Raw genomic sequence first — 13,816 nt, 5'->3', positions numbered from 1 at the left:
CAACTGATGAGTTCGTCGCCGGGAATGTAACCCCGGAGAAATATCGGGCGATTGGATAGTTGGTCTACATACATACCTAGGTAGTAAGCTAGCGGAGTCCACGTGTATTCCGTCCAATGTGAGATTAGGGCTGTGAGGCGGGGCGCTCGCTGTGCCTTGTGGTGCAGGACGGGGTTGTTCCCACGATGATTATTTCTCCATGCGATATAAGTGCCGTGAAGATGAACATTTTGGGCTCTTTGCATGTCGGGTGGAAGTAGCTTGCAGGGTTCTTGATTGGTTTCTGCTTGGCAGGTGTTAGGTACTCGATGATCTTATCTCATCTCATATTGATTGTCCGGTGTAGAAGAAATTCCAGCCACTCACTTCCACCCGTGATCGTATCTATATACGAATGTTGTAGAGGGCAATATCGAACTACGGCATTATTAAACATGTGTGATCATTAGAAGCGTAAAATTGATTTGACTGGCTGTCTCCATTCCGTTTTCAATGCGGCTTTTTTTTGGGGGCTTTTTTTCCTTTTTTCTCTCGAGGTCTCGAAAAGAATCCCATTATTGGCGAATCCCGTCCTCGATACCAGTCAGAGCCGTATCTTGTTCATCATTGCTGCCAGAAAAGAACCTTAGCCCACCCGGGACACTCGGTGCTCAGGCCTAAAGTAGGCTTGGTTGGCGTTTCATTGTTCTTGGAATCACTCCCCACTATTGGTGAGATTCGATTTTCATTCCCTCCTCAACGCCAGTCATACCAGTGTCCTGTCCTTCGTCTGCGTCTGCGCCATCACCGTTAACGAGAACTCTGGGAGGAATAGTGTAGCCAGGAGGCAGCGGAGTGCCAGGAGTCACAGCAACAATGTTGTCATTCTCATCGACCATCTCGAAGTTGTATCGCGATAGGAGATGGGGGATGGCAGAAAGTTGAGGGCCATAGCGAGCTGTGTTATCATACAGCTCGAACAGCGGCACAGCGAGAAGTTTCATGTTCTTCGGGACCGAGAGAACCTCTATAATAAGTGGGGTATGTGTAAGCAATGTTTGCTGGGAAGACCTCATTGGGGAGTTAGAGCTCACTCTTCTTCGGGAGGCGGATGAAGTACAACTTCTTGCACTCCTTGGGGCGCGTGACATGTCCAGGAAGGAACGGGTACATAAAAGTCTCAAAGTTGGGTCGCCACCATTGCGCAAGTGTGTCGCTGATTTCCCAGTCATCATTAACACCTTCGCCAGAGAACTGAGATCCCACAGGCGCAAGGCGCTCATTCAGTCGTTTCTTGAAACCTTCAATTTCATCGTCCTCATGGTGCAGATAATCGCCTGGCCTGAAGACTATCAGCGGTGAATTGTGAATATGCGCAACTAAACCATAGAACTTACAGCTTAAAGAATGCATTGGCAATCTGCAGCATCAGCACATGGGGGTGGTTGTGCTCGTGACACACCAGGATTCCCTCGCAGGTCCGTCGCATTCCATGGAGGCCATAGTGTTCTTCGAGGCGCTTCAGCCGTGCCAGAACCGAAGGATCCTCTTCTGGTTGTGTCTCCTTAGTGCCGAAGGTATAGTTCGACAGGGGGTACAGGCGGATAGTCTCCGGCTGCTGTGCGGTGAAGTCCTTGGGGACAATGGGCCTAGAAGTTATCGTGTCAGGTCAAGTCATTCGAAAATTGCATTGTCATTTCGTAATTTCATCTAGAATACTTACGGAAGTCCACTGACAGGGACGTCCTGCGTAGTAGTAGCCATTTTGAGGGGGGCAATGGTTGTTATTGTGGTCAACCTTGCAAGAACGGCGAGAGCTCCTCCCCAAGCTCCGATGTCACTTATCGCTTATCAGCGTTGACCGCCTTCCCAAGTTCGATATCTGAAGAACCGAGGTCAGAAGACTTCCAACACTCTAGATGATTTTACATAGAGACAAAATAGCAATGTCGAATTGAGTTAACTTATATTGGACCTTAAGGTGAAGAAACCGATGCTTGACCGTGTGTACCTTTTATATGTGAATCCCTAACAAAAGGTACATTTGACATTGAGCCAGGGTTTCTGTTGAGCCGTGGGGACCCTATGGAGTGCACCCGAAGGGAATGGGGTCCCTTGTCAAGGGCTATGGGTATTATAAGAAATATTGCCTGAGCGTAGCTTGTTGGATTATTGTCCATCTCTGGAACTTCACTATATCTTCAATTGACAAACACCCCAACTCTCGGATTCATGCAACCATCCCGCCAACACCAAACCTATTCCACATGTATACCATTCATAGCTTGGCATCAAAATCCTCATACTCGCTCAAATCCGTCACAGGAACAGGCCCAGTGCTAACAGGCAAGCGTGCCTTGAAGGTCGGGACATCGGTGATAACGACGGCTTTTTGAGCCTCGCCATTGCCATTAGCCGCACCCTGAATGTCACTGCTAGAGCCAAGACCCAGCTCCTTCAACTGGGAACTGAGCTTCTCCTCCAGTGTCTCAAGGACAGGCTCGATCTTCTGCTGTGACAGGCCTGTCTCGGTCGCCAGGAAGTTCTTCACAGCAAAGACGACCTGGGACTTATCCGCTGTCGTGTCAACCTCATCAAATGCCGTTGCGAAGCGGGCAGAATCCACAATCAAGTCAGCGGCTTCGAGGTGCTTGGTAACTACTTCGACAAGGCGTGTTCTCTGTTCGGCTGGTTTGGGCGCCTCAACCTGCGCGCCTGACTGGGCGTTCATGTGGATAGCGAGCTTGGCACGCGTTGCCGAAGAGGGGTCAATGTATTGCTGGTAGAATGCAACGAGATCCGCCTTGGTCAAAGTGCGCACATTGGCCGCGTCGGTCTCGTGCTGCAGGAAATCAAAGTACTCAGATCCGACATGCGACCAGTACCGGCCAGTCTCGGAGCTTAGGTTCTTGAGTTTCTCCAGGCGCTTGTTCACGACACTGCGCTTGTGACCCTCGAATTCCTCTTCGGGCATCTTCTCGAGGATGGAGCCGAACTCGCGGAGGAAAGTCTCAATGCGGGATTCGAGATACTGTGCCGTGCGCTCACTTTGGATAATGACCCGGTAGCCCAGGGTGGTGGCGTTGTAGCGTGCGCCACTCCACACCACATATCCAAGCTGTTCCTTGCTGCGCAGCTGGTCGAATGCAGGTTCGTCAGTCAGCTGCGCGAATAGCTGGAGCTTCGACCGCAGGACATCATCGGAGAAGAGTCCGATATAGAGATAGTACTCAATGCAGTGATTGACGTTGGCCGGGTCCTTAAGCGACCGGGGGTAGACGTAGTTGGCACCGGGTGGCAGGGTCATGTTACGGCGCAAGTACCACTGCGACGGAGGGAGAGGACGGCCTCCTAAGATCTTCTCAATAGAGTCCGTCATGCGCAGAGCATCCTCCTTGTACAAATTTCCGTGGGCCAGGACTTCGATGTGGGTCTGCTCAAGCAACTGGGGGAAGAAGTTGACCACGTCAGCGCACTCAACATGCTCCAGCTCCTCAAGATACTGCTCGTTAACCCAGCTGCGCTCAGCAAGGAGATAGCGAGTATAATCTCCGACCTGGTAGTAAGGCTGCTGGTACTCGGCGTTGCGGAATGCCCGCGTCAAGCGCTCTTTGATAATGTCGAACCGATCCTGGTTGATAACTAGGCCACGCATGGTATTGAGTACTTTATCCAATAGAGCGGACATCTTGTCGTTGTACCCGCTCACGGAAATGTCCAAGCCCAAAATGTTCGCCGAGAGATGGTAGTCCAAGCCAGCAAGCTCGGCGTCGTAGGAGTATTCATCTAGCGAATCTCGCACCAACTCGCTATATAGCTTTGTTTTGATGAGATTGGCGGGTGTAGCCCACACCAAGGGATTGCGGAGCGTCACTTCGACGGTGGCCTTCGGCACCCAGAAACGGTCATCCTTCTTGAACCACAGGCGCACCCGGTCGTCATGACGAATCAGCTTAGGGGTGTTGGCTGGCTCGGCAACCTCCTTCTTTTCCACTGAGAGTCTGGTCGGCACAAATTCGTTCTTGTGGGGCATGTGCACGTTGGAAGTGCGGGTAGCCTCAGTCGACTCCAAAGCCTTCTGAAGACCGCCCAAGAACTCTTGTGGGATCTTCTCGACCTTGTATTCGGTACCATACCACTTCTCCTTCTGGTCCCATGTACCCGGGAACTCTTGGGACACAATGACTAGGCGGAAGTTGTCAGCCCGCAGATAGCTCAGCGCCTTCTTGATCAGGTCAGAGTCAAATCGTCGCAACAAAGACCCGCTCAGCAGCCATTCACTAGGTAGCGACTTTTGCATAACGCTGCTCAATCGGCTGGTGAACCGACTAGCTGGGGTCTTCTGCTTGAACCGGAAATCGACCTCGGCAAGGTTCTTCATCTCGTCGAAGATCCATTGCTCGGGCTCGCGTTGCTTTATCATCGCGATATACTCGAAAACGACTTTTGCAACTTCCTGGTATTGGTTCAGACCTTCGGGGGTCAGGCGCACCGAAATAGTGAAAAATGCCGACCCAGCACAGACAGGCATGGCACCTGCAGACAGACCATTGGCCCACCCCTTGGCCTTGAGGTAAGACAGAACACTGCCCGGGCCCTCGTGGCCAATCAGATGGCTGATATACCGGCTAGGCTGGGTGTCATGCAAATCTTCCTCGTCAAGGAAGGGGAAGTACATATCCATGGATCGAGTATCCATGACCGGCTTCACAAACACCTGGGTGCACATGTCCTTCTCAGTGAAGGGCTGAACATCGTCCCAGCGGTTCTGAGCAAGGTTCTTGTTCTCGACATCGGAAAAGAGCTCGAAGACCCACTGCTCCAGCGTGTCCAGAGACTCCCGCCCCAGGACAACCAACTTCGCCCGGTTGGCTGAGTAGTGCTTCTCATAGAACCGGATGAACTCACTGCGGACTTCCAGGCCACGTTTCTGTGGGTCTTCTTTCAAGGTCTGCAGATTACCGGTCGAAAAGTGGCTGTAGGGATGTTTAGGGTTTGAAAGCGACTTATTCAGTTGCATCAAACGCCACAGGTCACTTTGAAGGTTCTTTTTATTTTCCGAATCCACCGCCTGCAGCTCACGTTCTAGGGTTGACTCTAGGAAAAGCGGAGCGACAAAGAACTGGGCAAACCGATCCAATGCACCATAGAGGGGCGACTTTCCATCTAAGCCATTCCCATTCGACACCACGCCATTGTTATCAGTTGTCTCGGCAGGGGTGCTGTCTCCACTGGATTTCGGGGCACTGGAGTCACCTGTGGCGGACACTTCGAAGAAGTAGTTCGTTTCGGTGGCGGCCGTGTATGCATTGGATGAACCGGAGTGGGACGCAAGGTACTGGTTGTATGCATTTTCCTTCGGGTACTAAACAACAGAGATCAGGTTAGCATTGACCTCGGCAGGGAAGGTGGTGGCGGTGGTAGGTTTGTAGATTGTTCATTTACCTTTTTTGTGCCCATGAATAGCAAATGCTCTACTGCATGAGCCATTCCTGGCATATCATCTTCATCGGAGAAATTGCCAACATTGACATTCACGGCGGCACTGGCCTTATCGGTGTCCGGGTCATGAACTAGGAGGGCCTCAAGCTTGTTTGGCAAACGGATCACCCGATAAGAACGATCATCAAGCTCTGGTCTCTCCAAGTTCTCTGTAATACGCTCGATTTGAGCCATGATCGGGGGTGTGGCGGTGAAGTTAGGGGTTGAATGGGAGGATGAACGGCGGGTCCAATGCACGGAAGAAAGAATCGGTAAAGGTACGGGCCGTACTGAACGAGGACTGGTCACAGTGATGCGTGACAACAAATCGGGATAAGGGCGGGTTGAGCTGCGAATGAGACCTTTGTGACACAGGTTTGCTGCAGAGGACCTTGGAGGCATTCAGTTGCCAAGGGGAGAGGCCAATGACGTGACTGATAAGGTCAATGCACTTAGGAATTCCAGGGAGCCCAGAAATGAGACGCGTTTATATATGTTTCGATATATATTGTGTGGGATTATACACCAAATGGAAGGGGGGGAAGGATGTTGTAAAGTCAACTGAGGGACAGGCGATGTTGATCAAGCCGGGCCTGGTGGAAATACTGCCCAGCTGCTCTGCCGAGGCGGTGATAGGCCTCGTAGCCCTAATAAGCGCCCTTATCAGTGGACCTACCGGTGGCGTATTTCTATAAGTATTTCTATCCAAGGCAGGCTCGTGTCTACTGTTGTACTAGGATTGGACTTTCAAAAATATAACATATTTTCCATTATCATATTAGCTACATGCATGTCAGGGTCCTAACTGGTCCCACGTCGAAGCTCTTCCTTCCCCGCAGCTCGGCTGGTCAATTCACACGTGCTAGTGGACACTGCCCCCACCATTATATCACCTACATATAGAGCTGGGCGCTTAGCACTTAGCGGCACAGAGGTTCAGGTTGATACTAGTGTTCGAGTTGCAATTCTTAGTCTGGCTGCCACCGGGGTTGACACCCTGCGCCCAGCAGATGTTCGAGCAAGTTGTGTCTGTGGGCCGCACGACAATCGACTTGCCGGAGAATGGGTCGCCGAAGACATCTGACAGGTCGTACCAAACTGTGCCTGGGTCCAGAGTGTAGGCAAAGTTGGTTTGAGGGCTGCCATTGTACAGACCGTTGTCGACGGTGGTGATCTTCAGCGCGATTCCTCCGGAGGCACTGTCGTGGTGCAGTGCTTCAGTGTAGCTGCCGCCTGCCGGGATTGTTTGCTTGGGGCCAACACTGCCACCAACGGACCACAGGTAGACTGGGAATTTGCAGTGGTTGGTCACGACAGCATTGCCAACGGCGCTGGCAAGAGGTGCCAGAGCGGCAACGAAGGCAATAACGGCAGTAGAAAATTGCATTTTGGCAGGCAGATTGAGTTGGTTTGAGGTCAAGTAATGAAATCTGATGGAAGTGATGAGGGTATCTCTCTTAGGTAGGATTCGAGGCCCCTTATATAGTTTCCCTGCTGGTGGATTGAGCAAAGAATTTCTAGCCTACCTGGTCCCCTTTTGACGGTTGCTAATGGAAAGCATGGTGGTTACTCGCCAAATCCAAGACATCTCATCCCAAACCAACCTATTGAAGCCCTAACCACTTGGGCAGCGGTCAGGCCATCCGTCACAGGACTGAGAATAGGAATGGTTCGTAGGATCTTGCCAAATCCCCGCGTCGCATGGTCAAAGAATTTTCTAATATTGATGTCAGTGGAGATACGAGAAAGAAAAGAGTACGTGGGTGTAGCGAAAAGAATACGATGTCTCAGAGCGCTCCGACCCGATCATTGGATGTATTCCCTCCTAGGCGAGAGCAACCATTTGGATTAACGTGATCTTTCCGATCATGCATGCCAAGTGTGGAGAAAAAGAATAACCAAGGGTCTGTCTTGCATAACTATGGAAGCGATTAGAGCCGTATTGTGCCACGCCGGGGTTTCTGGGGTAAAAAGTGAGACATCGTGAGACATCGTTACATCCCAGGGACGGTATGCAGATCAACGCCACACTGGGAAAGTAATTATACGATGTATGTATCTAGAGTCACCGGGAATCAGCTCATACTCGCTTCTTTGTCATATGGACCGCTAACTTTGGAAAACCTCGAGCTATGGTTGGTGGTGTGTCACAGCTGTGAAGTCCCAAATGTCTTAAATCTTCAAATTCAAAAAACATGCTGATATCACTCTTCCAGAGGGGCCCCGGGGTTCGCACCTGACATCTTCCTTCCCTGGTGTCGGTGCGACGAGAAGGTATTAGAGCCGACAAAGATCGGAGAGAGACAGGTTTTCCCTGGCCTATTTTTATCTGCGGGGGAATTTCCTCACGGTTAAGCAAATATAAGCAAATACTGTAACTGGCAAGATAACTTTATGTCATTAGGGTATGAAAAGAGAATTCTTCGATGATAGACCGCATAACTCCATGCACAACCTTGGGAATTCTACGGATTCACGCTCGCCGAATCGATCAGGAATCAGCAAAGAAATCAAGAATCTTCATCCGAGTCCTCCTCTGTCCGGTCAGCACGCTCGGAGATCCACTTGTACACTTCCTCCTTATGCTGGTCAAGCATCTCGTTCAGATCCGATTTCGGGGAATGAACCAGCTGTCCGTAGCGCTTGGAAAGCCGTCGGGCTGGGTCACCCCAAACACCGTGGGAGTTTGAAACAAACACAAGGGAGTTCTGAGATGAAAAGAATCGTATGAGTAAAGCATATCATTGACAAATAATTTGTGGCTGGCTTACCTCGCGATACCACTTCGATAGCCACGTCTGCGTGTGGGATGCGATCGCGCGGACCGGGTGCACAGACACGAAGGAGACCACGCCGTTGACACGCTTGTAAAGGTTTTCTACTTAGTTATTAGCAAAGTTACGCAGCCTGATACCCGGTTGGCCTGAACGTACCCCTGTTCACCAACAAGTTCGCCACGCCGATGAAAGCGTTGCCGACGCCGAGCAGGAAAATGTCGGTTGCCTGGTTCGCACTTTGATAACTTGTCAGCTCAATATTAACCAATGTTCTTGGCTGGCCATGGCTCACTCAATGTAGTTGTCCCACAAGTATCCGGCAAGCTCTTCAGTCGCAGACGGGCGGTCCTCGTCATCTGGCTCGTAACGGCCGGCATCCTAAAATAATTCAAATTAGTTGATGGTCCGTACGAAGGAGTGCACGGCTAGACTTACCGCTTCCCGAGATACATGCTTGGGAATGTTGACATCGATCACTGCGTAGCCCTTACCCACGATCCATTTAACATACTCCGTGAGTGAATCAGCCTTTTATTATGTTAGCAGACAATCTCGGCCAACCATCGTGGATCACGTACGAGCCAAACGTTGTGCGCTTCCAACTTATTGGTCACGGGATGAGGCTGTCCCACAATCTCAGGTCTACATACTGTCAGTTATACGTTTTGCGGGTTATTGTTGGGAACACTTACGGATCGTGGAAGATGACAATAAGCGGCACACGTTGGTGATAGTTCGTGCTGCCAGATGGTGAGTCTTAGGTTAGAAGATTGGGATTCAGTGGTGCAACTTACCTTGCCAGAACTTGCTTGTCAAATGACTTGGAAATGGCGGTGCGATAAATGTGTAGCGGGGTGAGCTTGCAGCTTTCATATAGCTGGTTCGACTGGTGAACGCGGAGGATATCTAGACGATTCATCAGCTCTGTTGAGTGGGAGGTAACCTATAAATCTTACCGTGAAGGCGATTCGCGTAGACCGGGTGATCAGATGTCTTGGGGTACAGGCGACTCCAATACTGGGACTGGATGCTCCTCACCCGGCGGACCGCTGCCACCGCAGAGTCAGTCGGAGAACTGCTAAGCAAACGGTCCGGAGGTTCGCCCATAAGGGTCTTGGTCACAGACAGAGCCGACTTCGAGATAGACTTGAAGTTGTATCCACCCTGTTTCGAGATCAGATCAAACAAGCAACAATTTAGAGACGCAATCCACATACCTCCAAGCAGACAGCGACCTTTCCATTGGCCAAAGTCATGAGCATGTGGGTCATTTGGGCATAGCAAGCCGGAGAGACAAAGCAGCCACCCAGTACATCACCAGCGGCAGCATCAAACCCAGCAGCGACTGTGATGGTCAATAACTCTATACTAAATAAAAAGAGAGGGTATTCTTACTAATCACCAAGTCGGGATCGAATTCTTGGGCGATGGGCATCACCACTTCCTGGAAGGCGAACATGTAGTCGCCATCGCCCATACCCTGGTCGGGCCATGGAATATTGACATTTCTAAGAAGCGTGAGGCTTTAGTCATTTCATGTGCTTAAAAGCAAACTCACTTTCCGACTCCGGCGCCTGAGCCACAGTGATTCCAGTCTCCCTCGGGGCCTCCAGGGTAGAAGCGACCGTCCTGGTATACATGCACGGAAATGTAAAGAACATTAGGGTCATCGTAAAATGCTTTCTGGATGCCGTTGCCTATGATAGGTGAGCTTGGATTATTTTTGGATTATTTTCAAATGCCGTGCTGAGGGTTAAGCGTACCGTGGTGAACATCCCTAGTACAAGTCAGTATTGCTGCAGTGGCCAAATGGTGATGTGTGGTACTGACCAGTCAAGAATCATGATCTTCCGGCACGCGTCTCCTAGTGTATTTTGACAAACGCGTGCTGCAACACACACATTGTTAAATAGACAGAATCCCATCGCGGCATCATCCTCAGCATGGTGACCGGGTGGGCGAATGACGGCTATGGCATTTCTCACCTGACGCTGGGCGACGGCCAAGCACGTTTCGATTGCGCCTCCAGTAGACAAAAGGGCCGAATCGAAGGTCAGATTGTTAAAATAGATGGAGTCGCGATCTTTTTCCAGCTGAATAAGCACCTCGTTGGGCATATCTATTGATCGAGTCAGTGAATCTTATCAAAGCCAGCTTTTCCAGTGGTAGCAAAGACATACCTTTCGTGCTTCGAACAAATGCGTAGTGGGCATCCTTATGGATGAGGGTAACTTCCTCCTCGGTTGCATTGCGGGCGTTGATCCGTTCCAAGGTCTTGGGCGCCAAAGGTCGAGACGATTCTGGGTCATCAACAAGACCGGCGCGACATAGCTCCTTGTAGATGTAGTATATGCGTCTGGGATCCTCTGGATGAACGTCACTCTGTGGACGAACCTCACAGTGGTAACGCATGCGATGATCATAACAAAGTCCTGTGGCAAGCGATGCCAGTGGAAGACCCGCTTTAGCCATGACCTCGTCGTCAGACCAGTCAGACTCAGGCTCAATCAGGCTATCACGTTTTAGCAACTGTTCAGCAGCGGAACTATCACCGTCACTTGTCTTGGTGAAACGTTCAGGAGGGGCCATTCCAGTGGAGGCTGTGGCCTCCCGAGGTTGAGATTGCTCAGAGCCGGGTGATAGGGACGCAGAAGCCGCTTGGGGGATGGAAGAAGGAGCAAGACTGGGGGTGGGGTGATTGCTGAGATGTGTGGGGAGGGGGACTCCAGTGAAAGATGGGTTTGCAGTCAAGGTGGAGAGGGTATGGGAATCACCCATGACTGTATCCTCGTCCTCGTCCATCATGAAAGTGGAAGCCACGAGAAGCCCTTTGATTTAATTCAAGCTTGGCTCTTATTGGCTCATTACCAAGCACTACCACAATAGAGGTGTTGAGCTTGTGTGGCAATCTTGGAGCTTGATATCGGACTATTAGTGATTCGTTTGATGCTTCTGGTCCACGCTGTCGAATGTACCTTGCACAGCAGAGTGTGAAATAGATCAATCGGTCAAATGTTCCAGTTGCTGGACAATGCTTTGATGTTCACCAAAGATTGAAGGGGTGTCTCAAGCTGTGATTGGTGCAAGCATACGGTGGTATACAATCGTCTCCTGCCGTAGATTGGACAGACACTGCACTTCACCTGCAGTATAATTAAGCAAGACTGATGTTCAAGTGAGTAATTTCCAGAAAGAAATTCAATTTCAGACCTTCATATAGTGGGTAGAAATGAAGAACAGAATAGCCAAGTCCACTGAGTGACAATGGGAATGGATCAATGTGCATGTTGGATCCCTTTTGGGCCAGTCTTTCTTATTGCCAGACATTCTTATACTCACCGCCCTACTGACCGCCGCTAGGAATGGATTGGCGTGATGCATTATAATTGGCGGTGAGCATTTAGTATGTGCCGACTTATCGGCCTCACACGGTTTAGAGGGCTTATCATCTATGTCTTGAAAGATTTCCAAGTACTTTGCAAGGTACATATGTACGATGAACTGTTTAACTTTCAATCTCAAATAACTTATGGATCAAAGTCTATCGACTTGTATTCATGGGTGATTTTTAATAATATCTACAAGAACAGTCGGCCTCTTATACGGGCTCTGTTGACGATGCTAGGTGTTTATATAGTAGTTCCAAGGTTGGCTAGAAATAATACTCGAGAGGTTACATTTAAGATACCACTATCATGCTGTTTAGATATTTTTTCTATATTTTTGTGTATTTTTTTTCCACTCAATATAGCGCCAGAAGGATAATAGTTGACCGTAGACTGTAGAAGCCAGTGAAAAGCACAATTCCTACATACAAGATGACGTTTTCATGTACGACATGTGATGTACCTACATATGCAGAAGTGGATATTGTACATAGGTAGTTCTTTTGTGAGGCATAGTTATACAGTACGCCCGTGGACACCTTCAATGGTCTTTTAACCAATGCATGCAAAAACCTCCTTTTGGTAAGTGTGAACATGCCTCGGGATTAATAGATTGATTGTACATAGAAAGGTAGTCATTCTAACCAAAAGGAGTATATAGTACAGCCTACAATAGCAAATTCAAGGAGAAGAATGAATTGAAAATGGTTTGTTTCATTAAATGACGTTATCATCTTGTTTTTTTTCAACAAGGTGGAGCCCTCATGCACCCATATTCGTAGGCTGTGCAACAAGGAACGCAGCACCTTAAAGAACACTTCTGACCCCAGGACGCTGTCCTGATTCCTACTGGGAATCCACACCGGCAATGTAGGAGATGAGGTCCACAACACGGCGGGAGTAACCCCACTCGTTGTCGTACCAGGAGACCAGCTTGATGAAGTTGGCGTTAAGGGCGATACCGGCGGCGGCATCGAAGATGGAGGAGCGCTCGTCACCGTTAAGATCGGTGGAGACAATCTGGTCCTCAGTGTAGCCGAGGATACCTAAAATAGTTTGTCAATATGTGTAGTAAACGTGACCAAAAAGAAGTAACTCACCCTTGAGCTCACCGCTCTCGGAAGCGGCCTTGATGACGGCCTTGATCTCATCGTAGGAGGCACCCTTCTCGATGCGGCAGGTAAGGTCGACAACGGAGACATTGGCGGTGGGGACACGCATGGCCATACCGGTGAGCTTGCCGTTGAGCTCGGGAATAACCTTACCGACAGCCTTGGCGGCACCAGTGGAGGAGGGGATAATGTTCTGGGCCGCAGTACGGCCACCACGCCAGTCCTTGGAGGAAGGAGCATCGACGGTCTTCTGGGTGGCGGTGTAAGAGTGGACGGTGGTCATGAGACCCTCAACGATGCCGAAGTTATCGTTGATGACCTTGGCGAGAGGAGCCAAGCAGTTGGTGGTGCAAGAGGCGTTGGAGAGAACGTTGACATCCTTGGTGTAAGACTTGTTGTTGACACCCATGACGAACATGGGGGCATCGGCGGAGGGGGCGGAGATGATGACCTTCTTGGCACCACCCTTCAAGTGGGCAGAGGCCTTCTCCTGAGTGGTGAAGACACCGGTGGACTCGACAATGTAGGCGGCACCGGCCTTGCCCCAGGGAATGGCAGCGGGGTCACGCTCAGCGAAGAAAGTGACCTTCTTGCCGTTGACAATGAGACCGTCCTCAACGTGCTCAATGGTGCCCTTGAACTGACCGTGGGTGGAGTCATACTTGAGCATGTAGGCCTATCCCGCAGATGGGAGGTTAATATCAGGTTATAGAACCAGTTGATTTGAAGAAACATACAGCGTAGTGAGTCTCAATGAACGGGTCGTTGACAGCGACAACCTCGACGTCAGGGTTGTTAACACTATAAGTATGGGTTAGAATGCTTCCCGGGGGGGGGTTTTTTTTCTTTTCTTCTTCTTCAGTGTTCAACTTACGCATTGCGGAAGACCTATGATGTTGTTAGTATGTGAAGCTGTAATGATGAAGAGAACCACTTACAATGCGGCCAATACGACCGAAACCGTTGATACCGACTTGGACAACCATGATTGCGGTTTACTAGAAGTCGTTAGCTCATGCATAGAGGGATAGACGATAAGGTAATGATTTTGATCAACTTACTGTAATAGTGAAGTAATTGA

General features: G+C 50.0%; 5 protein-coding genes across 5 annotated transcripts; all 5 read right to left on the bottom strand.

The window, feature by feature from the left end:
- Positions 1-435: 435 nt before the first annotated feature.
- On the bottom strand, positions 436-1,765 carry N7471_006954 (cleavage and polyadenylation specificity factor subunit 5). The gene is made up of 4 exons (XM_057279673.1): positions 1,703-1,765; positions 1,377-1,628; positions 1,074-1,321; positions 436-1,006 (listed from the first exon to the last, which is right to left on the bottom strand). Exons 1-4 carry the CDS (start codon positions 1,741-1,743, stop codon positions 705-707), a joined length of 843 nt encoding a protein of 280 aa, XP_057133933.1. The 5' UTR covers positions 1,744-1,765; the 3' UTR covers positions 436-704.
- Positions 1,766-2,257: 492 nt separating this feature from the next.
- N7471_006953 (uncharacterized protein) lies at positions 2,258-5,655 on the bottom strand (the record flags this gene model as incomplete). The annotated part of the gene is made up of 2 exons (XM_057279672.1): positions 2,258-5,344; positions 5,425-5,655. 2 exons carry the CDS (start codon positions 5,653-5,655, stop codon positions 2,258-2,260), a joined length of 3,318 nt encoding a protein of 1,105 aa, XP_057133932.1.
- Positions 5,656-6,373: 718 nt separating this feature from the next.
- N7471_006952 (putative BYS1 domain protein) lies at positions 6,374-6,847 on the bottom strand (the record flags this gene model as incomplete). The annotated part of the gene is made up of 1 exon (XM_057279671.1): positions 6,374-6,847. The coding sequence occupies one exon, from the start codon at positions 6,845-6,847 to the stop codon at positions 6,374-6,376; it is 474 nt and encodes a 157-aa protein (XP_057133931.1).
- A 1,123-nt stretch (positions 6,848-7,970) lies between these two features.
- Positions 7,971-11,039, bottom strand: hdaA (histone deacetylase hdaA; the record flags this gene model as incomplete). The annotated part of the gene is made up of 15 exons (XM_057279670.1): positions 7,971-8,168; positions 8,232-8,338; positions 8,394-8,473; positions 8,530-8,615; positions 8,673-8,765; positions 8,816-8,879; positions 8,930-8,977; positions 9,032-9,143; positions 9,194-9,401; positions 9,455-9,582; positions 9,633-9,745; positions 9,796-9,934; positions 10,001-10,014; positions 10,068-10,356; positions 10,418-11,039. The coding sequence occupies 15 exons, from the start codon at positions 11,037-11,039 to the stop codon at positions 7,971-7,973; spliced, it is 2,301 nt and encodes a 766-aa protein (XP_057133930.1).
- A 1,430-nt stretch (positions 11,040-12,469) lies between these two features.
- gpdA (glyceraldehyde 3-phosphate dehydrogenase GpdA) lies at positions 12,470-13,721 on the bottom strand (the record flags this gene model as incomplete). Its single annotated transcript, XM_057279669.1, has 5 exons — positions 12,470-12,669; positions 12,724-13,411; positions 13,473-13,536; positions 13,610-13,623; positions 13,674-13,721. 5 exons carry the CDS (start codon positions 13,719-13,721, stop codon positions 12,470-12,472), a joined length of 1,014 nt encoding a protein of 337 aa, XP_057133929.1.
- Positions 13,722-13,816: the final 95 nt, after the last annotated feature.

Source organism: Penicillium samsonianum (genome assembly GCF_028829775.1).
Source record: "Penicillium samsonianum strain IBT 33392 chromosome Unknown utg000004l_segment0_segment0, whole genome shotgun sequence".
Lineage (NCBI taxonomy): Eukaryota > Fungi > Ascomycota > Eurotiomycetes > Eurotiales > Aspergillaceae > Penicillium > Penicillium samsonianum.
The sequence above is the reverse complement of the archived record's forward strand: the minus strand, read 5'-3'. Positions and strand labels throughout refer to the sequence as shown.

Excerpts from the sequence above, each read along its gene's own strand:
- N7471_006954 (XM_057279673.1), bottom strand. The coding sequence starts at position 1,743 with ATGGCTACTACTACGCAGGACGTCCCTGTCAGTGGACTTCC. Across the intron at positions 1,629-1,702 it reads GTCCCTGTCAGTGGACTTCC|GCCCATTGTCCCCAAGGACT; the intron begins GTAAGTATTCTA and ends GATAACTTCTAG. Across the intron at positions 1,007-1,073 it reads CATCCGCCTCCCGAAGAAGA|AGGTTCTCTCGGTCCCGAAG; the intron begins GTGAGCTCTAAC and ends CACTTATTATAG.